The following is a 24,544-nucleotide window of genomic DNA, read 5'->3' as shown; positions in this document are numbered from 1 at the left end:
CTGAAGATGCAGATGCTAATGGAGAGCTGAAGAAATCAGGTGTGGATGACATATCAAATTTGGAAGAACCTAGTGTTCCCAGAAACTGTAGACTGATGATTAGAGATGGAAATTATGAGAACTTTAGAAAATGAGGCCATTACTTTTGACTGCAAAAAAAACCATATAACTATCTTCAGTTGACACAAGGCCTGGTCATATTCAGTCTATATTTAGGACTTTACTAAATCACATCAGTGTTATCCTTCATCAGCTGAAGAAACCATTTTAAAAATGAAGACAACAAACACCTTTGTCTCAATGTTTACTTTCAGGACCTGAGCTAAATTCAGCAGGATCTCCAAGCATGAAAGTCCATCCTCCTTTAAGCTGAGCCACCTCTAATGAAAAACAAAAAACTGTAGGAAACAAAAAAAGGTTTGGTCATCAGAAGAGAGCGAGTTTAATGGGCATACACTCCACAGAATTTAGAAGAATAAAGGTGATCCAAGAGAAACAAATCTAATTCTAAAAGACTTGACAGTGTAAGTGTTAGATATTTGTCTTGCTGGGAAGTCTAGAACTAGCAATTACAACCTCTGTACAAGAGGATGGTTATTTTGGACCAAGACAAGGAGAAATTTCTTTGTTCGTTTAGAATTCTTTATTCCTGAGGGGTGTAGAAGCCCAGTAATTGGGATGTTCAGGGCAGAAATCTTTCGATTTTGTTTCCCAAGGGAATTGAAGAAGGAAGGTGGTGTAGGAATATGGAGTTGAGGGAGTTAACAGGCTCACTGAATGACAGCAAATGTAAATCTAAAGACTGCAGATGCTGAAATAAAACCAGAAATTGCTGAAAACACTCAGATCAGACAGCATCTGTAGAAAGAGAAACAGTTAATATTTCATGCAAGCAACATTTTGTCAAATATACTTTTAAATTTCATCAAAATGAACAAGATCAAAATGTAGACAATATCAAGCATATCAAATAGATGCATGATAAGATGGGTTTGTACATACCAGGAAACAGACCAAAGCTGGAATGATTTGTCTGTTACCAAAGCCTGGAAAAAAGAAAACAACATAATTTTTGGGATCTCACTTTAGGCTGGACGATGAGAACAAATCACATCGACAAACCAGAAAGGATTGCATATTGAAATACAAAGCCTTTCTACCTCTTCACTTGTTCATTACTCTGTAATTCACTTTGAGAATGAAGAGTACAGGGAGTTAAAAATATCGTTCAATATTTCTAACTTCTCAAACAGAAAACAAATGTGACTAATTATGAAGCATTAACAAAAAGGAAAGCAAAGGAAGAGCTTAAGCCATGGGTTACTCAGAAATAGTGAATTAACAAGATAGGACATTTCTCACTTGCTCAGGGAAGTTGGCATTTATTTCTAACTGCACTGGCATGCAGTAGAAAAGTAAGCTGTTTAATTTGTTTCATTGAATATCTGTTGATCAGTTAAGGAAGTATATACATTTCCTTTTCCTGTTCACTCTGGTCCGAGTTCCCCTATTTCTTTTGCTGTACCATTAACAACAAACATGTCAAAAACTGTAAAAATCCTAAAAATGCAAGAGCAAGTCGAAACAATGGCACACATCATTAAATGCCTCACTACAGCAAATTATAACCCATTATCTTAATCCTCATGGGTTGGTATCAAAAGCCCAAATTACTATTAAATTGCTTGTGACAATTGAAAAGAAATTTGAATAATGCATGGCAAGAGCAAATCTTGGTCTAATTATGACTTTAATGATGTATTCCATTTTAAAATTCAAAAATTGAAATGGAATTCCCAAAACAATTGGCCGAATTAAAATTCTAAATCATTTCCAGTCCTGCATTTGCTCTTTGTTAAACTTATGGATCTGAATGTTAAAACTGGCATTAGTCCAAAAATCACATTTCTGCCTGGGTGCTCAAAGCTTTCCTCTCCATGGTTGTGCTTTATTTCCACTTATCTGACAACTTGTTTTTCCATAAATGATTCCTTGATTTGCACTTACAGTGGAAACTGTCTCTGTAAACCTGCCAAGCTCTGAATACATTCTGTTGCCTTTGAATAGATGCACACCATCAGAGATTCCAGATGGAAGTCAGTCACTCTGCCCATTACAGCTGTACTGGCACTTTGAAAGATGTCTCCTGTAATTCCACCCTCCCTCTATTTCTTCAGAAATGTTGCATTTGTTCCTCTAAGTATAATTTAATTGACTTTTGAATGGTCCTGTTGAATCCTTTTCAGGAAAAGCATTCTAGGACAAAATAACTCAAAAATAAAATTTCCCTTGGTACTATTTTCCAATTAGTGTAAATTATGTTCCTTGATTATTGATGGTCCTATCATTTATTTTGCAAAATATCCACATAATAATGAATGGCTTCAATTAATTTCCACTTAACCTTCCTTGCTTTATGGAGAATAGACGCAGCTTCTACGGCCTCTTACGTAATTAAATTCCTCATCCCTGGAGAATCTTGTTTTCCATCCTCTCCAAGATTCTGCCAGACTTGCTGGTGGGTATCCTGTACCATTCTCCTTCATTTATGCATCTCAAAGCAGTCCTGATGCAGGGTTTCAATCCAAAATGCTGACAACTCCTTCCTCCTTCACAGATGCTGCCTGACCCACCGAGTTCCTCCAGCAGATTGTTTGTTGCTCAAAGCTATTCATCCTGGCTGACAAAGAAACCTCTTTGCTGCACCAATATCCATTTCTTGCATCCACAATTATTTGAGTTTTGTTATTTTATTCCAAATTTCCCTGAAATTCCACATGGCAGAACGTTTCTCCTGGTATCGCATCACAGTTCAGAAAGAAGAATGATAGGATTCCAAGCCAAACGGCTGAAATTTTCATTATTTTGTTATACCAGATCTCTGATGATGTGCTGGTTACAGTACAAAATGAAATCTTTCCAATATTATAGGAAGATATCACAAGAAAATATATGCACAATGTTGAATAACAAGGCTTTAATACAAATGTGAACACTGAACCAAACATACTTTCACCTGAACTACCCCTCCTCACCTGGATCCTGGATCCACCCATCAACTTGCCAGCTCCAGCCTCACCATTCTTCCTTTCCTCTTTATACTATCTCCCCTCTACTCTTCCATTCCAGTTGAAGGATCACAACCTGACTCATCAACTGTCATTTCCTTCCACAGATGCTGCCTGACTTGTTGAGTTCCTCCAGCAGTTTTTCTTTCCTCCAGATTTCAGCATCTGCATTGTCATGTCTCCACTTGGAAGATTTTATTTGGTTTGTTTTGCTGGCCAAAAATCAGTCTGCGTCAAATTGGATGTTCTTGATGGTAGACTCGGGTACTCGAATGGAATTGAGATACCTGATATCAAGTCCATAACCTCACTTATATGGGCAGTTCAACAGCAGTGGACAGTTTGCAGGTGAAGTGAACTTTAATTTGAGCTACTTTATTGGATGCCAGGTTTGTTCTCTGAGGTGGAAGCAATCAGCCTGTTTTCCTGAATGTAACTGGATAGGCTCCAACAGTATTGAGAACTTAACGTATTTGCACATGGATCACTCAGGCTTGCTTCCACCATTCACAAAGTGCCCTACCTTGTCAATGGATGGTACTTTGAGCCTGAGGTTTAAGTATGACTCTTTTGAATGTCTCGGCTTCTGTGTCTGTCTTCAGGGAGTGCTGCACTGTGGTATGTGTCAACTTCCAGACAAGAAGTCATATTGAGGCCCCATCTACTCTCTAAGGTGGACATAGCAAATGACAATGATAAGGGTTCTGATGCAGAGTTTCAGCCTGAAACATTGACAATTCCTTTCCTCCCACAGATCCTGCTCAACCTGCTGAGTTCCTCCAGCAGATTCTTTGTTGATAACAGATGACAAGACCCCATTGTTTCAAAGATCTGGAGAGTTATTCCTGGTGTCCTAGCCAATATTTCTCTCCAATTAACATAATTAAAAACAGTTTCATGGTTTAAGCTGTCAACATGACAGACCTCATTGATGGTGGAATGTTTTTGTATGATGCAATGCCGATCCATTTTCTGTAAGTGCAGCCACACTTATCACACTGGTAACTTAGTTAAGTATTGATAGCACAGGTTTTGTACAAACTCCTCTTTTCTTAAGATCTCTGTTCAGTACCATTCAGAGACATGAACTGGAATCATGCTGGTTTTGGACTATTTAAGATCATCTTTTGTGCTATATCCCATGTATTATTGCCAATACAGCACTCCCTTAGATTAGTTCTGTGTTTTTCTACCTCTTACAGGCATCCATAGGAGTGCCGCCTTTACTGTAGCCTACCGTAAATCAGAATCTTCTGGAATGCCCAGACCCTGCATCTAAAGCAACTGGCTCAGCAGAGCTATGCTGAACTAAGCCAGTGCCATCTCTGGACATGACCAAGGTCTACTTCTGAAGACTGTCAATAATTAGGATGGTTTATGTTCTACCTACTGAGACTTACACTATCTACCTTCACTATGTTTAGAAGCGTGGCAGTTTTCATATGTTCTGCCTTTGTAAAATAGCAAATATCCCACATAATCATAGCAATCAAGATTTCCTATCTTCAGTCCTGAAGAATGGTCCTGACCCAAAACATTGACCACCTGCTTTTCTCCACGGATGCTGCCTGGCCTGCTGAGTTCCTCCAGAATCATAGTGTTTTTCATCTAGATTCCAGCATCTGCAGTCCTTTGTTTCTCTAGTATTACTCTTTCAAACTCTGCTGCTCTTGAGAAAGGTTGTATTACTCCATCACATGTCCTGAGAAACAAATTGTCCATTCATTATCAAGTAGCTGTTTGTGGGATCTTGTTGTAGCATTGCCTGAATGGTGACTACACTACAGAAAATATTTGCTGTGAACTGCTTTGGGATGTTGTGGGCTTATAGATCCATAGAGTTGTACAGCATAGAAACAGGCCCTTCGGCCCACACGTTTATGTTGACCATCATACCTATTTATACTAATTCCATTCTGGCATTACTTCCATATCCCTCTATGCCTTGCTCATTCCTGTCCATTTGCCTTGTAAACGTTGTTATTGTTCCTGCCTCCACCATCTCCTCTGGCAGCTCATTCCAGGTGCAGCTACTCTTTGTGTGATCGGCTTACCCATCAGTCCCCTTTAAAACTCCTCCTTCTCACTTTAAGCCTATGCCCTCCAGTTTTAGACATCCCCACTATGGGAAATGGATTCTGGCTGTCTACTCCATGCCTTTCATAATTTTATATACCTTATCATGTCATTTCTCAGCCTTCTTCACTCCAGGGAAAACAGACCCTTCCTATCCAATCTCTCCTGATAAATCAAGACGTTCAATCCAACAACATCCTTGTGAATCTTTTCTACACATTCTCTAGCTTAATCACATCCTTCCTATAGGGTGGCAACCAGAACTGCACACAATACTCTAAGTGCGGCCTAACCACCATATTGTACAAATGTAAAATGACATCCCAACTCTTATATTCAATGTCTATTATGTGAAAGGCTCGATATAAATGAAAGTCTCCCTTTTGGTTTTGCAAGTTTGAATGGTCTGTGTAACTTCATGTAGATGTCCATGTGTAGATAGAACATTGTAGAATATGTAATGTGTGCATAAGGACAGCAGAAAGAATGGCTGGAGTCCAAACTGGGGAAATGTTGCTGTGTACCTGGACTTGTGCTGTGGTACAGTGGCAGGATTTACTCACATTACCTTCTGATCTCATGAGAGGAATGTGCGAGCAGTTAGCTCTTGAGAACACCTTTGAGATTAGTCTCAATTTAGCTGCATGCACAAGCAATATGTTTCCCATTTATGGCTGTGTTTTGACTTTAAATAAATTTTCTGTTGGCTCAGGATTAATGCTTATTTTAAGCTAATGAAAGAGACTCAGCAAAACCTGAAAACAATTTCTTGAGTAAGAGAAGCACTTAATATCTGGGACGTGACAATCTTTCACTCACCCTCTCATTTGAACATTTATATCCCCGTATATACAGTATTTGTAATTATTTCTGATAATTTACTGGTTTCTTACACATTTCTTTGTGTGTAACTGCCTTTAACAGATTTTTCCTTCTGTACCCTTCAGTGTCATCATATTATTGATTTCCTTTCTTCAGAGAGCAGAGAAGAGAAATGATTATCACAACAAATATTTCATAAGTAGTTTTAGTACATGGGTTTAAATTGTCTCCAGCGATGGGTGAAATCTACAGTGCACCAATTAGGTTGGCACACAGTAGGGCCACCATTAAATCTGCGGCTCCTGTTTCATACATAATGTATGTAGCATCCCTCAAAGAAAGCTGCAAATTGCCAGGCAAGTCCTGACTTGGACTGTGCAGTGTTGATATGAAGAGTGAGGTGAAAGGAACCTTTGTTACCATGGGTATTTCCCTCAGGCATTATTTTTAATTCATTTTGAGTGACAAGAGTAAGGCTGTTTTTTTTATTGCCTGTCAACAGTTGCCCTTGAGAAGGTAATAATAGCTACCTTCTTGAGCCACTGCACAAAATGTGTGAAGGTACTAAGATACTCCTGGAATGTTGGTGGGGACAGAGCGTCCCAGTATTTTGATGGAGCAATTGTGAAGGAATGTTCCAATTAGGAGTGTGCGTGTGCGCCTTCAGATTCAGACTACCAGTTGGGAAACAAAGTAACTGGTGCCCAACAAAGTCAATTCAGTAGAAGAAAAACCCACTAGATGTATCTATATCTGGACACTATTGCAATTCAACTTTTCACAGAATCAATATGTAATGTCCTCTTGAAGGAAGCCACCAATCCCACAATGGTGCAATTAAAGGTCACCTGCCAGAGACATACAAGACGACTACACAGAAGCTGGCTGAGAGGTAAATGCTCCTTGGAGGTAGTGATCCAAAGCAGCAAAGAGCTACGATTTGGATTTCATTGGAGCAGAACAGGAAGATGGGCACCCATACTTGAAAGTAGTGTAGTCCAACAGAAAGCATTGTAGAGGTACACAACAAAGGGATTTTGGTGACAACCCAAAGACAGGCATATGATTACCACAGAGGTGCCAAAAACCAGTCAGAGACACAGTGAGAAGGAAGCCCACATCAAACCAGCTCCAGACCTGGTAGATGGTAATGGTGACTTGACACACACCACACCTTGGGTCAAACAAGTCCTTAGAGTCACAAAGCTACACAGCACAGAAACAGACCCAGTAAAGTTTGCCCACACCAACTTTTTTGCCCATCTACACTAATCCCATTTGACCACATTAGGACAGTATCTTTCTATGCCTTGCCTATTTAATTGTCTGTCTAAACACTTCTTAAATGTGGTGATTCTATCTAATTTCATTACTTACTCTGGCAACGTGTTCCAGGTAACAAGCACTCTACGTAAAAATAACTAACCCCTCAGATCCACTTAAAGCTCCTACCTCTCACCTTAAAATTGTGCCATCTTGTTTCTGATAGTTAAAATATTTTTCCACACCACTATCTAGCCTATCTATGCCTATTTCTATCAGCTCCTTCTCAGGCTCTGATCTCCAGGGAAAACAAGTCTCTCCTCAGAACTGAAGTCCTCCAACACAGGCAACATCCTGGTGAATCTCTTCTGCACTGTCTCCGTGGCAGTCACATACTTCCTGCAACGTCTCAACCAGAGCTGTCCACGATACTCCAAGTGTGGCCTTACCAATGTTTTGTAAAGTTGCAACATAATGTTCCAGCTCTTATATTCTTTATGCAAACGAGTGAAGGCAAATGTGCCATATGCCTTCTTCACCACCCTATCCACCTGTGTTGCCACTTTCAGGGAACAATGGACTTGGAGCCTAGGTCACTCTTCATCAACATTCATTAGTGTTCCACAATTCACTGTGTATGTCCTACCCTATTTGATTTCTCAAAATGCTCTGGGATTAATTTGCATCTGCCAATGCTCCACACAACTTTCCGTCTGATCCATATCATTCTGTAGCTTTAAGGACTGCACCGTGTTCTCCATGTAATATTGTTCACTTGTGAGTACTAAAGCATCGAGAACCAGCTTGTTATCTAAGAGCAGACATGGTGATAAATATTTTCTTTGTCCCATTCTCCAAAGTTACTTTAATAATATACTTGGTTAGATTAACTTGTCAGCTATTCATAGGATCTTAATAAATGATGTTGAATAATCAGTGACATAAGAACCCAAGAGTGTGAATATGAACATCATCTGTATTTGGGAGAGTTGGAGATGAGGGTTGTTTTAACTAGGTCACATTAAGTTTTCATACCCAAAGCAGCTCTACGTCCAGCCTAACGGCCACCAAATGGCTAGTTTATTGATGTTCAATTACATCTCCTATCTCCCTGCAATTCCTGGACATTATACACCTTGGATATGTCATTGCCCATAACTGTAGCCTTAGTAGAAATCTGACAAGCCCATGACAAATCAAGATATGTCACAAAATAGGAAAGGATGCATTAACTCACAGGTGGATAATTCAGTAGCATGATGCCATAGCCAAACAGTGTCTAATGATATCTAAACACTTGAGGCAGCAATAAACCAATTATAGGAAAGAATTCTAATACATCTCCTGATAACTCAAAGTATTACAAAATCCATGAAATATCTTTGAAGTGAGGCCTCCATTCAGTATAATTTTCCAGAACTGGTATCATGCACAACTGGCTTGATTGGTTAATTTTGACCAACTTCTATCAAATATTGTAATGCTGCAAGCATCTTGGGGACACAGAGGGAAAATAATCTCGTTATGTCCTGAACTCTTTATTGAATAAACTATTAAGCAGCCTAAGAAGAAGCATAGAATTGGAAGACAGTTCATGACAGCTGAATTCTAAATCATGCAATAAGTGTGTACCTACTGGGAGGTGTGTACAGAGGGTGGTTGATGTAATAAGCCATCCATGTGGTGAATCCCCAGTAAAAGGCACAGCCCTGGAAATAACAAAACAATAATCTTAGCCGCCTTTTGTGGCTTTAAAATACTTTCGATACAATTAACCTTTGAGTAAATATTATTTCAGATCAATCCAAGCATCAAAATCGATTGAGACAATTTCTAAGGGCAGAAGTGAACATTTTCATCAGCTGCTCCAATATCTGTTTGTATTTATCAATATAAAGGAAATTGTTAATCAATATACTTTGAGAGGAAATAAGATTACAGTTTCTCTCCTTCCGACCTGCAGTTGCAATTTTGTTGTGCCTTTTTCAAACAAAACTTAAACCTAGGCTTTGTTCTGTTATTTGCAACAAAAAATAAATAATAGAATAAATATATTTAACCTCAAACTAATTAAAAGTTATGATCCATAATAAGTATGACACTTCAGTACCTGCAAAGAGTGTGGTACGATAATGTCAACTGCTTCATATATTAATTCATTACCTCCTCTTTTCGAATATCAGTGTAGCTAAGGTCAAGCTTTGTTGTAGCGCATCTTTAAATGTTCAGTCTTCTTTACTGATCAGCAACGTATGGAAACCCTGACTTAGAACAAGAACAGGTTTCTGAACTCTCTTTTATCAGTGGCTGTGATTTTGCTGCAAACGTTGTCAGCACTTTGAGATGTAAGCCCTTTTAGCATTTTAGTGTGGCAGTTAACAATGGAAAATGCAGCCAGAGCAAAATAAATTACCTTCCCTGAAAAGTCTGTATTCTTGTACTGATATACATTGTGGAATGAGTATAACGTAGCTTGGGGAAACTTCATGGATGGTTCAGGTTGTTTCCCGCTCTGAGTAATTACTTCAGCACCAAAATGTTGCCTTCTTCAGGACCCAACTTCCTGGCTGTGTCCTGTTCCTTTTGATCTGATCACGACGTGTATGATTGCACTACAAACCTCATGTGATCTACTTAACCTTTGATTAGGTGGAAAGGATTTGATGGAAAGCCCAAATTTCATGCTGGGATATCATGTGCATGACATCATTCTGGCGGCAAGGACTGACCCAGCACATTGATCAACCCACACCTTGTGGTGAAATTGGACCTCTTTCAGGGAAGTGGACAACTACTGGAGGAGCCTTACACACTGAAGATCAGTTGTCACCCTTCCATGTCAGTCTTTTCCACAGCTGCTCGGTGACTGCCATAGGGAACAGTTCTTCAAGGAGCAGATGAGGGAGTCACAGGACAAAGGCACAGAAGTCACTATAATAGTTGGGGTGTCTATGGTGCTGTTCCCTATGCAGAGAAAGCTTGCATGAGTTATGTTTGTGAATGGCCTGCAGTCAACATTCCTAGATCCAATGACATTTCTCCATACTTAACCAAGCACTGGGCTACGTTGGCACCTGACACTTTATCAAGGTATTTTGTACAATTGTTGTACCTCCAGCAAAATGATGGTAGATGGATCTCAAGCAGGAACAGAAGGATAAAGTTCCATGCCACAATGTAAGAAATGCTTAAACCACACTCCTGCCTGAGCAACAGCAAATAAATCAGTCAGCATTTCTCTGAGCAGTGAGGTTTATGAATTTGAAGTAATCTTCCTGAACTTCTAACACATCAAAAACTCCAAGTGAGCAGTTGTGAGAAGGTGACATGCAGTAACCTCAGAAGCAAATGATGCCCAGCCCTTTAATGCAATTATGAAAGAGAAGTAAACATCCACCAGGAACGTGGAGGAAGACCATTAACTTTGGACCCAATGTTAACAAAAAAAATGGTTCATCAAGTTTGCTGAACCAATTTCTGATCCTGTGAACTCAATACCAATGTGTAACAATGGGTCTTTATGGTGACAAACTGTGTGTCAAGTCCATCCACAATTTTAGATTATCTTATAATATTTCTACATAACTGATATACCCTTGAAGAAGATAAATTTGGAATAATTGTTTACCTATCTGTTAAACTTTGAATGAGTTTTGTATGTGTGCATGCAACCCCTAAATTACTCTGCATCACTCCCTCTAAACAAAATTTTATCATCACTGATTTTGAATCAAACAAGATCCTTGCAGTAAGCAGGTTGAGCCTAATTTTAGTCTGAACCTTATGGTGCAATGCTGTTCATACTGTGAAATCCTTCCAACTCACGTTTTTGGGAGTTGTGCATGGGAAAACAGCTGATCACTGTACTATAGCAATAGTCTCTGAAGTGGCCAGCTGAGGCCAAGTTAAGTTTAAAATCTGTTTGTTTTTGTGGAATTTCACACATGAAGATTAAGAGTGCCTGGGACTTTCTCGTTTAGTCCTTGCTGTTGCCTCATAACATCATTGGATCTGCTCCACAATGTCTGGTCCTTCCTTATGCTGTGGACTGTTATCCTCAGTCCAAGGTATTGATTAAATCCCTGCTAATTCCTCCTTGTATTTCCTATCCAGATAGTCTTGCATGAAAGATAGGTATTAAAATTTAAAGGACTAGCAGTTAGAGAGGGCCAATCTTCATTCCTCCAGCCATGTCTGAAGCCTCAGACTTGGTCTTTACTCCAAAGGGATTTGATGACAGGAATAATGATGTCCTATTGCAATTATATAGGGCTTTAGGGAGACTGTACCTCAAGTAATGTGGACAGTTTGACTCCCTTTACCCCCCAAATTTATATTTACCATGGGAGAATGAACCAAAGATTCACAAGACAAGTTCCTGGGGTCACAATAGAGACATAAGAGACTGCAGATGCTGGAATCCGGAGCAATCAACAATCTGCTAGAGTAACTCAGTGGGTCAAACAGCATCTGCGGAAGGAAAGGAAGCTTGAAACTCTGCATCAGTTTGTCATACGCGGAGAGGTTGAGGAAATCATGCCTGTATTAGAGTCATACACCACAGAAGCAGGCCCTTTGGCCCAACTCATCCATGCTGACTGTGTTGCCCAGCAAGCAAGTCCCATCTGCCCACGTTTGGCCCAAAGCCCACTGAACATCTCCTATCCATGTACTTACGTATCTAGATGGCTTTTAAATGTTGTTAATGTGCCCACCTCAACCACTATTTCTGGCAGCTCATTCCAAATACACACCACCCTTTGGGTGAAGAAGCTGTCCCTGTCGTGTCTTCATTGAGTTGTCCATGCAAAAGGTCATTGGACTTAAAAGGATTGTTCCCTGTGACAGCCACGGACCACCTGCCTTGGGGAAGAAAGAAACACCAGGTAGGGGAGACAACTGATCTTCAGTGTGAGAGGCCCCTCCCATGGTTTTCCACTGGCCTGAAGGAGTCGAACCCTGCATTTGATCCAACATCAATGGATGACAAGTCTGACCAAAATCACAACACAAAGTGCATACAATAAAAAGACTGCAAATAATGATAGAGCAAGGAAAAGGGACTGGGAAAATATTTGGACACTGGTGATTGAATCACACAATGCTGAAAAAAATGGTATTACACAGTCAAATTTTTAGGCTTAACTCTTGCTCAATCGCTTCCTATTGATTTTGGGTCTGCTTTCTTCAGGGAGATAATATTGCAGATTATGTCATCTTTCTCCTACATATATTGTTTTACTTTTACTGAACTAACATAACATGTAATTTAACCAGCAATGAGAAAGGATTCCTTGCAATATATATGCACCTCTTCATACATTTTTCAATTACAAAGGAAGCCAAAATTTTATTTAAAAAAAAGCTCCGAACAGTTTTCTTTTATTTATTAAAATGAAACTAACAAAATGGTAATACGGCTATGCACGGCAATCTGCCTCTCATTTTTTTAAAAAAAAAGATAAGCTGGGTAAGTCCTAAGGGAAATAAGAGGCAGATTACATGTTGGTCCCTGCTCTGTTTCATCCCATCTATCTGCTCTCTGTGCTTTGCTCAGCATCAATGTTATCCTTTGCGACGTTATAATGGCTCTCTATAAAACAAAAACTAAAGCTTCAAATAAAGATTTATCGAAGCTACCTGCTGATTCGGTTGGATTTTTTGACGCAATGTAGGTGATGAAACATTAAAGGAAGAAATAATGTTGAAACGTATAGTGGCTGCACAATAAAACTGCAGGTGGTAGTGAGGGGGCTGGGGAGAGATGAGGAGAAAGAAAGTGCGAGAAAGCAAAGACCTTGCAAATGAAATTCATTTAACAGCTGAGCATTGCATTGCACCAGTGCTTACCTTCAGCATCATCTTCAGAGCAGTATTCTCATCAGAGAAGTTGTGCAGGAAGAGAGTTTCAAGGATTTGTTTGATGTAGTGCAGAGAATGGCAGAGGCAAGCCAGGCTTCATGATGAGACAAAGGGAATTAAAATACAAAGATCATTTGGAAAGAAGTTTTGTGAGCTGTGTATTTATCATTCTTAATTCAGGATTGAATTTCAATTTTTATTTCACGAGTCATAATGCCCATCCATTTAACCCAGTTTTTATTTGTTTCCTTTACATCACAGAAATCTGGATGGTACCTTTGATTCCAGAACTTGTCTTGAGTTGGCAGGCTAACAGATTCTGCAGAACCATAACCCCCACCTGAATCAGAAGCCGCCAGGCATATGGAATACAGATGGCAATGTAATCTTCCAAGCAAGGAGAGAGATCTTTATACATTTTGAAACATGCTTCCAAACTCTGGAAAACAATCTAATTTCAAACCTACTTTTTAAACACAGATCATAGTAAGCACATCTGCCCAACAAGCAGTCATTGTCTAGGCTGGGAACATACCTTCAACATTGGTTGCAGTCCTGCCACTGAGTTAAGCACCTAGAATACCACTCCAGATAGCTGTTGCTCATGGAAACCAAAGCTCCTACTCTAAAATGTGGATTGATGATGGGGGAGAAGCAGTTATCCAATGGATCAGGGAATGCCCTTTGTTCTATGCGCCCGAGGAGTCAATGAAACCCTCACACCAATTACAACCAACAGATGGAGCCAGGTATGGGCAACAATCAGATTATCAGCTGGCATATGATGCTGAAGACCATGGAAAGAGAAGCCATGACCTATCAGAGTGTTAACTGATCCATGAATTCTTTCAATTCTTCACATTGTTCTGCATGGGAGTTGTGGAAAGTTTGCAGTATTCACTTTCAATCTATCATATTCTGTCACGACTTAATAAATTTTCTATTTTTTGGTCACTTTCTAGCTCATTAAAACAATTTGCACTGTAATCTGCTGAAAACAATGATATTTAACAAAATTCAGTGATCTCGGGCAAGTTTAATTCACACTACCTTAGGCAGACCCAAAGAGAGGCTGGGGAAGGGAACCAGGCATGGAATTCAACCCCATGATGCAAAACATCAGTTGAAACACAGCAGATGATACAAACCTACCTGAATCTAAGAGTGGTCATTTCTCTTACTCAGACAATATTCCCATTTCCAACCTACTTTTCTCTGACTTAACAGCAACAACTTCAATGTTTAAGTTAAATTCAATTTATGATAAATGCTACTTTGAAAATCATTTTGCATGCACCAACAGATACACAAAAACTACTTACTACACATACAGATAGATTATTAATAAAACACTTTACGTTTTGGACTTGTGAGTTTGATAATTCAACAGTTGCCAATTGCTGATGTTGGAAAACAACCTAGCCCAACATTGGTATGCCATCCCTATTTCTAGGAAATGGTCATATTGCACCAATATTTGGTTATACAGCAGTGTCTAAAATTTCCTTACAACATAGGAGGCCACTTTGCCCCAGAATCAATGCCAGCTCACAGAGCAATCCCATGAATCTCATTCCCCCACTTTGTAAACAGTTCCCCTCACAGTTCCATCAACTCCCCATAGATTCTATCAGACTTGAACATGAGGGCAGTTTCCAGTGGCCAATTAAACAACCAACCTGCAGGTCTTTGGGATGTGGAGGGGAAACTGGAGCACCCAGGGTAACCCATGCGGTTACAGGGAGAATGTGAAAAGTCCAGCAGCAGAGGTCAGGTTTTCAAGTTCACACTTGCTCACTGAAGAATCATGGCTGGTCCAAGAACTTACCAATAGTTAGTGTTTTTTGGATTTTCATGACTGTCTGCTGAGCTGACTGCCAACAAACTAAGCTGAGGAATTTTCCCTGCAACGTGAAGAGGCATTTTGAACTACTGTGCACAGGAGATTCTACTTTAAAGTGAATTTTCAGAAACACCAAGTGTACTGGCATTGAATTGGTTAGATCCTACATTCTCTCAAAGTGTTACCAGCTTCATTATTTGCTCATGTTTTTCTTTGCAGTATTGGATTATTTTGCAGGCAGTGGTACATTGATAAGACCAACACAAATAAAACCTATTACACTCCTCTTGTCCATCACAGACAATGGAAGACGTTTGCAGTGTCAGGACCCAAGCTTGTTCCCCAAAGTACACAGCATTTGATGTGGTGATACAGACACAGTAATTATGTACTGATCTACTTAAGTTTTTAGTCAAAGTTAATCCCCTGGGTGGAGATGGCAGTGGATGCTGTTGATTAAAAAGGGGGTGGTTAAATATCTTGCCTTACACTTGCATGGTTCAAATGTTTGTTTGCCAATTATCAACTGAAGCCTGTTGCATCAATTTCTTATGAGAAGAGAAGGCCCTCTCAGCATTTCCAACATGCACAGTTAATGGCAGGACCCTTAACAGTGTTGACGTACAGAGGGATCTTGGGGTCCAAGTCCATAGCTCCCTGAAAGTGGCTGCACAAGTTGACAGGTGGTAAAGATGGCAAATGGCATGTTTGCCTTTATTAGTCGAGGCATTGAGCTCAAGAGTCAGGAAATCACATTGCAGCTTCATAAAACTCCGGTTAGGCTGCATCTGGAGTATTGCATTCATTTCTGGTCACCCCATTATAGGAAGGATGTGGAGGTTTTGGAGAGGGTGCAGAAAAAGTTTACCAGGATGCTGCCTGAATTAGAGGGTATGTGCGACAAAGAGAAGTTAGAAAAACTAGTGTTGTTTTCTCTGGAACATCGAAAGCTGAGGGGAGACCTGACAGAAGTTCGTAGAGGCACAGAGATGGTAGATAGCTGGTATCTTTTTTACAGTGTCAAAATGTTTAATACTAGAGGGCATGCATTTAAGGTGAGAGGGGGAAAGTTCAAAGGAGTTTTGCAGGGTAAGTATTTGTTTTACACAGAGTGGTGGGTGCCTGGAATGTGCTGCCAGGGGTGGTGGTGGAGGCAAATACGATAGAGGTGTTTAAGAGGCTCTTAGATAGGCGCGTGAATGTGCAGGGAATGGAGGGATATGGACATTGTGCAGGCAGATGGAATTAGTATAATTAGATTTCATTAGCTTAATTAATTTTGCAAAACATCATGGACCGAAGGGCCTATTCCAGTACCGTACTGATCCATGTTCTACATTCAATCATTCTTCCCTTGTCTTCTGATATTCCATTCCCTCTTCCTTCTGCTGTGCAGCCATGGAGAAGGACTGTGTCCATGTAGTCATCAAGTTATTCAGGATGCAATAAGCAATGATTTGGTGAGGTGCCCTTGTTACAGTGTATTGGAGCATACCTCTGCTCTGTTTTAGCCATTTACATCTTTGCTTAAGTATCCCACTTGTTGTGACTGCTATATTTCATTCGACTGCATTGTTGTCATTAGAGGAATATTTTGAGGTTTTACACAGTCAGGAGCCTGGTGTTTAGGGCATTGTCCTTGTTCCCTAACAACTGTGGTGAGTGGTTCAACATAAACTTACAGGTTTCCCAAATGACCAGCAGTAATTTTCATATATAGTCGTATGTAATTCGCACTTAACGGCAGTGAAACTGCTTGGTCAATTTCTGAGTTATTCATTGGAGAATTTGATATAAATTTATGTCTGATGTTTGCAACTCCTGGCTGGAAGGTAAAGCAGTAATTAAAAGTTAGCATAACCATATTGTCTCTCAGGGAGATCCAGGCACAGCTCTGCACTCTCAGCTCTTTAGGTGGCAGATATCTGTGGTCACATCCCTGGAGAACCTTGGTCTCCATCGCCAATGGTCCCTAGAAAGATCGATACACGACCTCTGCTCTTGGCAGACTCTGGGCGCAACCAACTCGACTCCTCATCACCAGGGCACCTACAAGTAATTGAGAATCCTTTATAAAAAAAAAGGCATGCCAGAGGTTGTATTCCCTGCTGTTGAATAAATGGCATGTTTCCTGTCGGAGCTTAATTTTCATATTTAATTGCAGCCCAATCTGGCAGTACTGGTATCAAATCAGAATAGCTCAGGAGATAACGTCACCAGCTGACCACTCTGGGAGCACACCATAATATCTCTACTTGCTCGACAGCACTCACATGGAACTAAAGCTAAAAGCTCACAATTCACAGTCAAACCAGCGGCCAAAGAGCCTAAAATTTTCATGACCAGGACCACAAGCGTTAGTTATGTGGGTCATGAGTCAAGTATAATTAGCCTCAGTAAATTATGGAGGTAAGCAAGCAGCTGAATGAGTCGTACAGAAAGGACAGGCTGTATTTTATGGAAAAAAAACTGCAGATGCTAGAAATGTGAAACAAAAACAGAAAATGCTTGGAGATCTGACGAAGGGTTTCCAACCTGAAGCGTTAACTGTTTCGCTTCCCACAGATGCAGCCTGACATGCTGAGTGTTTCCAGCATTTTTCTGTTTTCTGTTTTTATTTTATGGATCACTGGTACTGGTTCTGAAGCAAGAAAGAATTTTACCATTGGAACTTCATCTGAATCAGGTGGAGCGAATAAATCTGACTTCCACAAAGATTTAGTTAGCAAATTATGAGATAGCTTGGGGGAGAAAATATGGTGTTAGTAATAGTCCCAAAACAAACAGAACATACTCAGAAATTGTGTTTCAGGCATTGTGGGTGAGGGGTAAACAAAACAATGTAAGGCAATTAAACCAGGAGATACAAGAGAATGCAGGTTAGAGTGAGCAGCCTTGGGTAAGCATTCATTACAAGCGTTTTTTTAAAAACACACAAGGAACAAATTGAATGAGCTGCAGGCATAAATTCATTTTGAGGGAATGGAGAGTTGTTACTGAGATGTGGCTTTAATTCAGATGGGACTGGGAACAGAATGCACCAGATTATCGAGTCTATAGCAAAGATGGGGAGACTGGTCGGAGGGGTATTCTGCAACTTAACATGTAATCATTTCAGTGATACCATGGGATATAACAAGAGACAAACAGGCAGGCAGTGGAGAATGTATAGGTAAAGTTAATGGGTAAAAAAAAGCTTTAAGGATGTAGTTAGAGTTGATTGAAGCAAGGAAGCAGGAGAATGTTTAGATACAGAGGTGGGTCAGCATGCTGTAAGGCCTGAGTGGTTTCATTGGAGGAATTCAGTACAAATTAGGGTAAGTCCACCATCTCATATTGGAACGGCGGTGAATTTCTTGTGTTTGTAGCTTTCTGCAACTTTATGTTCTGGAACCTTGGGGACACTGTCACAGACTGTCATGTGAAGCCGAGAAGGGGAGAAAATCCTTTAATCAAGAAGCTTATGAATCTTCAGAAGTCTCCATACTTGAGGATTCCACACAGTCACTCACTGACTGTATACTAGGGTGAGACCAATAGAATTTTGGACATTAAGAGAATCAATAGAAGTGGGAAACAACCAGGAATGTGGTGTGAGGTAGTCGTGATTTATTGAATGGAGAAGGAAGCTATAAGGTTGTGTATGAAACACAAGATCAATGCAAAATGTTCACAGAGAAAAGGTGGGTGGCCTAGAGCTGTGATGACTGATAAATGTGATAACGTCAATGAAAACTGGGAAACGTGGAGTAATTATTTTGTATTAGCATTCATGGTAGAGGAACAGGATAATAATGCATCAGATATCCCGAGGAAACTGCTCTGTGTTTAATGTGAATGGGGACTCAGAGGTTAATGTAACAAAGTGCCTGTAAGGAATCAAATATTGGCACTAAAGAGTTACAAACCCCCCGCCCTCCCCCCCCCACCCCCACAGCCAGATTGTCTCCATCTCAGGGTTCTGCAGGAAGTCAGTGATGCCCTACAATTTTCCAAAGTTCTCTTAATTTGGGAACTGTTCACTTAAATTGGAAAATTGCACATGTCACCATGCTATTTGAGAAAGGTGAGAGGGGGAAACCAGGGAATTGCAGACCAGATGGCCCAACATCTGTTGTAGAGAAATGACTAGAGTCTATAATTAAAGATAAAGTGGTTGAACACCTTGAACATTTACAGCTGATCGCGGACAGCCAGTGTAGATTCATAGAGGGTAAGTCACTTCTGATGAGCTGATTAAATTCTTCAATGAGGCAACAGAAGTGGTGGACAATTGAATGAATAATGGTACAGTATTACAAATATAAATGGAATTCCAGAAGGCATTTGGTTAAGTCCCACAAAAGAAACAGTTAGTCAAAATTAAAGTTTGTGGAATCAAAGGCAACTTATTGACCTCTTTTAGGAAAATGGCTCAGCAGAAGGAAACAGATTAGGAATGATGGGCAAGTAATCAAATTGTCAGGATAAGTGATGTTCTCCAAGGGTCTATGATGAGGCTGCAACTATTCCTTGCATTGTAAATGACTTAGATAATCGGATAGAAAACCACATACCCAAATTTGCTGATGACACAAAGATAGGTGGTACTTCAAGCAGTGCAGATTGATGCATTTAATTGCAAAGAGTCAGTAATGGATTAAGCAACTCCATTTTTACAAATGAAGTTAGCAAACAGCTGTGCATAGAAGATGGTTGAAGTCTGAAACTCAAACAGAAATGGAAATTCATGTTGAATCAATAATTAATCGTCAATTGTTGATTTTAAAGCAGAGATGGACAGATTCTTGTCAACCAATGATATTAAGGGAAATGGGGCAAAGATAAATGAGTGAACTTGCATCACAGATCAGCCGTCATCTCATTGAATGGAAGATCCAAGTTGAAAACCAACTGGCCTAGCCCAATTCTTCTTTTCCAATGGAAATGATTAGCAGAGGAAATTTGTACATCCAGGAGCCAATTCCTGGTATTCATTTAATTTATTCCAGAAAATCTAAAATGACTTCTGAAGAAAAACTGACAGCTGTTGGGTGGGATGCTCCCCTACACTACATTACTGGTCATTTTTTTTTCTGACATCAAAGTGAATAAAAGAGAAACATTTGAGGAAATAATTGTCTCAAACCTCCCCTTCAAGAAGTGAATGAAAACTCCTGTCTTGATTAAGGATGTGGTGCTAATGCACTGAATTGTTTTGGTTGTAAAATGTTCATTACTCTGAGAGTGAAGTTTCATTAGAGTTTATACCAGAAAATATACAACCTAACTTTCCCGGATAACCTGGTTGCAAACTCCTCTGTTGAGGAACTGTTGCAAGTTTATTGATGCAACAAATAGAGAAAACCAAGGTTGTTGATTTAATAAAAAGATTCAAAGAATTGACAGTAGGCCAGTTAAAAATGGTGTAATAAAACCCAGAGCAAAAAGAGAAAAAAAGCAGAAATTACTTACTGCACCACAAGTGGGCGGCTACAGTGGCTTATATCCTCCATATCGTACAAATTTGGCAAGCGAAAATAAAACAACAGGTAGATTAAAAGGGGCCCAGTGTATTCTGTTAGAAATACCTAAAGAGAGAGAGGGAATGTATTTCAGCAAGACTGATGTGGTTACAGAAAAGATTGACTTGAATGAATAACTGAACTATGGATCGTATTTCCTGGCAAGAAACAATGAACACCAACAAATCACTGGTTGGACCACACCTGGGGTATTGTGTGCAGTTCTGGTCACCACACCATAGGAAAGATGTGATTGCAATGGAGATAGTGCAGAGGAGATTCACAAGGATGTTGCCTGGATTGGAGGACTTTAGTTATGGGGAGAGATTGGATAGGCTGGGTTTGTTTTCCCTGCAGCGAAGGAGGCCATGGGGTGACCCTGCTGGTCCATGCTAAAGATAAGACTATGAGAGGCATAGATAGAGCAGATAGCCAAAATCTTTCTCCCATGGTAGGGGTATCAAAAACAAGAGGGCATTGGTTTAAGCTGAAAGGAAGGAGGTTTAAAGAGGATCTAAGGGGGTAAGTTTTTACACAGGGAGTGATTGATATCTGGAACTCGCTGTCAGAGGAGGTGGCGGATTCAGATACAACGTTTAAGAGGCATTGAGACAGAAACTTAAATAGGCAAAGCATAAAAGGATACAGACCTAATGCAAGTAAATGGGATAATTATAGGTCAGCAAAAAGGTCGGCATGGATGTGTTGGGCCGAAGGGCCTGTTTCTGTGCTGTATGGACACTTTGCCTCTTTAACAGTTGATAAAGTGATTCAATGGGCTGATGAAATCATTCTACCAGTGTGACACACTATGGTTATCCAAGACTCCCACCTGGATGATAGTTGTGGATCAGCCCTGAACAACTAACCAGGGATTGGATTTTTACCTAATGATCTGGACCATTTAAAGAATCTAAGGGTTAACGTCCTGAGCCCAGACTTTCTGTGGGGAAAAGGATGAAATGTTTTGTGTATGGAGTCTTTGTGTCTTCATATGTTGTACATAATGAATTTCTGAATACATATCAGGCACCCACTGGCTTGGATACTTGTAGTTCTAATTACTTCACAACTAATTGCTGAATATTTAGATGGAATTCAGATGAATTCATTTTGAAATTTCATGATGGGCTATTTTAAGAAACAAACCGGGAATCCTTAAAGTTTCAAAATAAGTGACACGAAAGCAAAATGAGATCCAAAGGATTTTTTTCTACTCTTTGCACATATTTCCTTCATGGATATTTGATGTTTATTGCAAGAAGATTTGTGTATGAAAGTCAGGTGTATATTCATTATTTTGGGATAATCGGGTTGAGTTGGGCTGGTTTAGCTCTGTACTTCCAGTTCAGGATGATCTGCTTTGTATGTGTCCTCTGTTACTGATCGATATTTGAAATTTCAACCTCAAAAACATTACATAACACGTTAATGTTGTTGTAGTGTCTGATCAGGTATGGATTTTTTTCTTAAAGGAGTCCTTGGGTTTGGTTTAGGTTCAGATTGGCTGTAGTTGGATCAGGTTTTAGTTCTATAACCAAGTAGACCTCTTCACAAGATCACTATCAATTCCAGTCAAACATTACACTCTTGGGCAAGAATAAATTCCTGCCATCTCAATTGTTTCTGGCCTTACATTCTAACTTACGGTCATCCCTAATTTATTAGTTGAAATAAGCTGTTTACACAATGGCAGTCCTTTCCCAGAACCATCCAATAAACCCCAGCCAAATCAACCATCAGCCTACGTTTCTCTGAAGTTCAGGGTTCCACATCGAAGAGGCTTTCTAAATAAGTAATGTGCTCCAAGTTTGGAATTAATCTAGCTTACTTTTCTTAACCCTTTCTAAAATATTAGTCATCTACCATGTGAGGAAGAAATATTTTACAAAAATATCTTACTAAGATCTATCAAGGAATAAAATGGTGGCCTGGAAATTTGAAGTAAGGAAGTCATGTTGTAGCTATATGAAGCTTTGGTTCAGCTGCACTTAAAGTATTGTGTACAAATCTGGTTGCCCCATTGTAGGGAGGATGAGGAGGCTTTGGAGAGGGTGCAGAAGAGGTTTACTGGGATGCTGCCTGGATTAGAGGGCATAAGCTATCAGGAGAGGTTGGATAAACATGGGTTGTTTTCTCTGGAGCGTCAGAGGCTGAGGGGAGACCTGATAGAAGTTTATAAAATTATGCAAATCACAGGGTAGACAGTCAAAATCTTTTGCTCAGGGTAGAAATATCAAGTACTAGAGGATATGCATTTAAGGTGAGAGGGTGATAGTTTAAAGGAGATGTGTGAGGCAAGTTATTTTTTAATAAAAACAGACTGCCGGGGTGGTAGTGGAGAGTGAAATAGGATAGTGGCATTTAAGGGGCTGTAAGGTAGACACATGAATATGCAGGGAATGGAGGCATATGGATAATGTAAAGGCAGAAGAGATTTGTTTTAAGTTGGCATTGTGTTTGGCACAGACATGGTGGACTGAAGGGCCTGTTCCTGTGCTGTACTGTTCTATGTTCTGTGTTCTAATTAGAATCGATGGATCTCCTCCTATGCTAGCTCGCAGAGCAATCCCATTCCCTCACTTACTCCCCTTTAATATATTCTCTCATTCATGCTCATTGACACCCAGTCCCAATTCCCCTGCCATCTACACCAGGAGTAATTTATTTATCCAATTCACTTAACACAAAGCATGCCTTAGGGAGGAAACCAGAGAACCCAGAGGAAACCCCTAGGGTCGTAGGGAGAACGTGTAAACTCCACACAGCACAGAGACAGGATCAAACCAGGGTAGTTCAAGCTATGAGACAGCTGCATTATCTGCAGCCCCCTGTGCCATTCACTGCCAATTTACATTCTGCAAGGCATCATTTCCCAGTAGTTTTCCCTCCAAAGCAAGACAGTCATTGGAAGCTTCTGTATTCAGAGGGCAATTGGTCACATCCTTCAAGTCTTAAAATGGTACCAGGTAGTATTACTTGTGTTTCTGTTATATCCTCAACACCAAGAAATTGTTAAGCACAATTTCGTTTCCATAAAATCATGTTGACCCTGTTTGATGGTCTTATGATTTTCTACATGTCCTACCACTACCTTCTTAATAATAGTTTCCAGCTATTTTTCCAATGGCATTTGCCCAATAGCTTCCTGTCTTTCTCTCATTCCTTTCTCAAAATGGGGTGGTACATTCCCACATTTCCAGTCCACTGGGAACCTTCCAACAATCAAAGGAACTTTGGAAGATCACAAGCTCTGCATTCATTATCCCCACCCTCAGTTGTTTGAAGAGTGGAGGGTGCAAGCCATCAGGTCCAGTGGACTTGCTAGACTTTTGAACTGTTTGTCTATTTTAACTCTGATAATATTTGTTTTAAATTACTCCCCTCACTTTCTACCCTGATTTTCAACAATTATTGGGATGTTTTTAGCATCATCCATGCCACTGATCAATATGCTGCACATATCACCAGGCTCAAGGACAGCTTCTATCCCTTGTTGTGACCTTGCACCTTATTGTCTACCTGCACTGCACTTCCTCTGTAGCTGTGACACTTTACTCTGTACTGTTAATTGTTTTTACCTGTACTACCTCAATGCACTCTGTACTAACTCAATGTAACTGCACTGTGTAGTGAATTGACCCGTACGATTGGTATGCAAGACAATTTTTTCACTTCGGTACAAGTGACAATAATAAACCAATACCGATACTCAGCAATTTCTGCCAATATTAACATTTTATTCAACTTAAATGTTACTATTTAACAAAAAAAGTTTCCCTTTTTTTAACAATAATGTCATATATCTGCTTCAGTCTTTAATGCCAACTTAGCCCTGTAGGATTTCCTTAACTCTCTTTGTAATGGAGTATTTTGTTGAGATCACTTCTCTAAAAGAAAAACAACCAGAAAAATAGGTGTCTAATCAATAATCTGATAATTGGCTAAAGTTTTTAAAGTGTTAAGGAAATGGTGAAACTGTCAGTGAAAGCTCACTGCTGGTTTCTCCGTGACTCTTTAAACAGATAACTTGTGCAAAAGTTTAATAACAGTTCATAAATCAGTAAAACAAATATCCAAGGCAATGCTCTTGATAGCAGATGTAT

General features: G+C 39.8%; 1 protein-coding gene across 1 annotated transcript in view; it reads right to left on the bottom strand.

Moving 5' to 3' along the window:
- Nucleotides 1-239: 239 nt before the first annotated feature.
- LOC127572530 (trans-2,3-enoyl-CoA reductase-like) overlaps nucleotides 240-24,544 on the bottom strand; it is a 76,836-nt gene continuing 52,531 nt past the window's right edge. The window contains exons 5-9 of the mRNA XM_052019897.1: nucleotides 20,389-20,504; nucleotides 13,080-13,185; nucleotides 8,866-8,938; nucleotides 1,003-1,046; nucleotides 240-380 (exon numbers count right to left, since the gene is read on the bottom strand). Coding sequence (XP_051875857.1) covers nucleotides 240-380; nucleotides 1,003-1,046; nucleotides 8,866-8,938; nucleotides 13,080-13,185; nucleotides 20,389-20,504 — 480 coding nt within the window. The remainder of the gene's footprint in view (nucleotides 381-1,002; nucleotides 1,047-8,865; nucleotides 8,939-13,079; nucleotides 13,186-20,388; nucleotides 20,505-24,544) is intronic.

This window comes from Pristis pectinata, chromosome 7 (genome assembly GCF_009764475.1).
Source record: "Pristis pectinata isolate sPriPec2 chromosome 7, sPriPec2.1.pri, whole genome shotgun sequence".
NCBI lineage: Eukaryota > Metazoa > Chordata > Chondrichthyes > Rhinopristiformes > Pristidae > Pristis > Pristis pectinata.
Note: the sequence above shows the minus strand (reverse complement) of the source record. Positions and strands in the feature narration are given on the sequence as shown.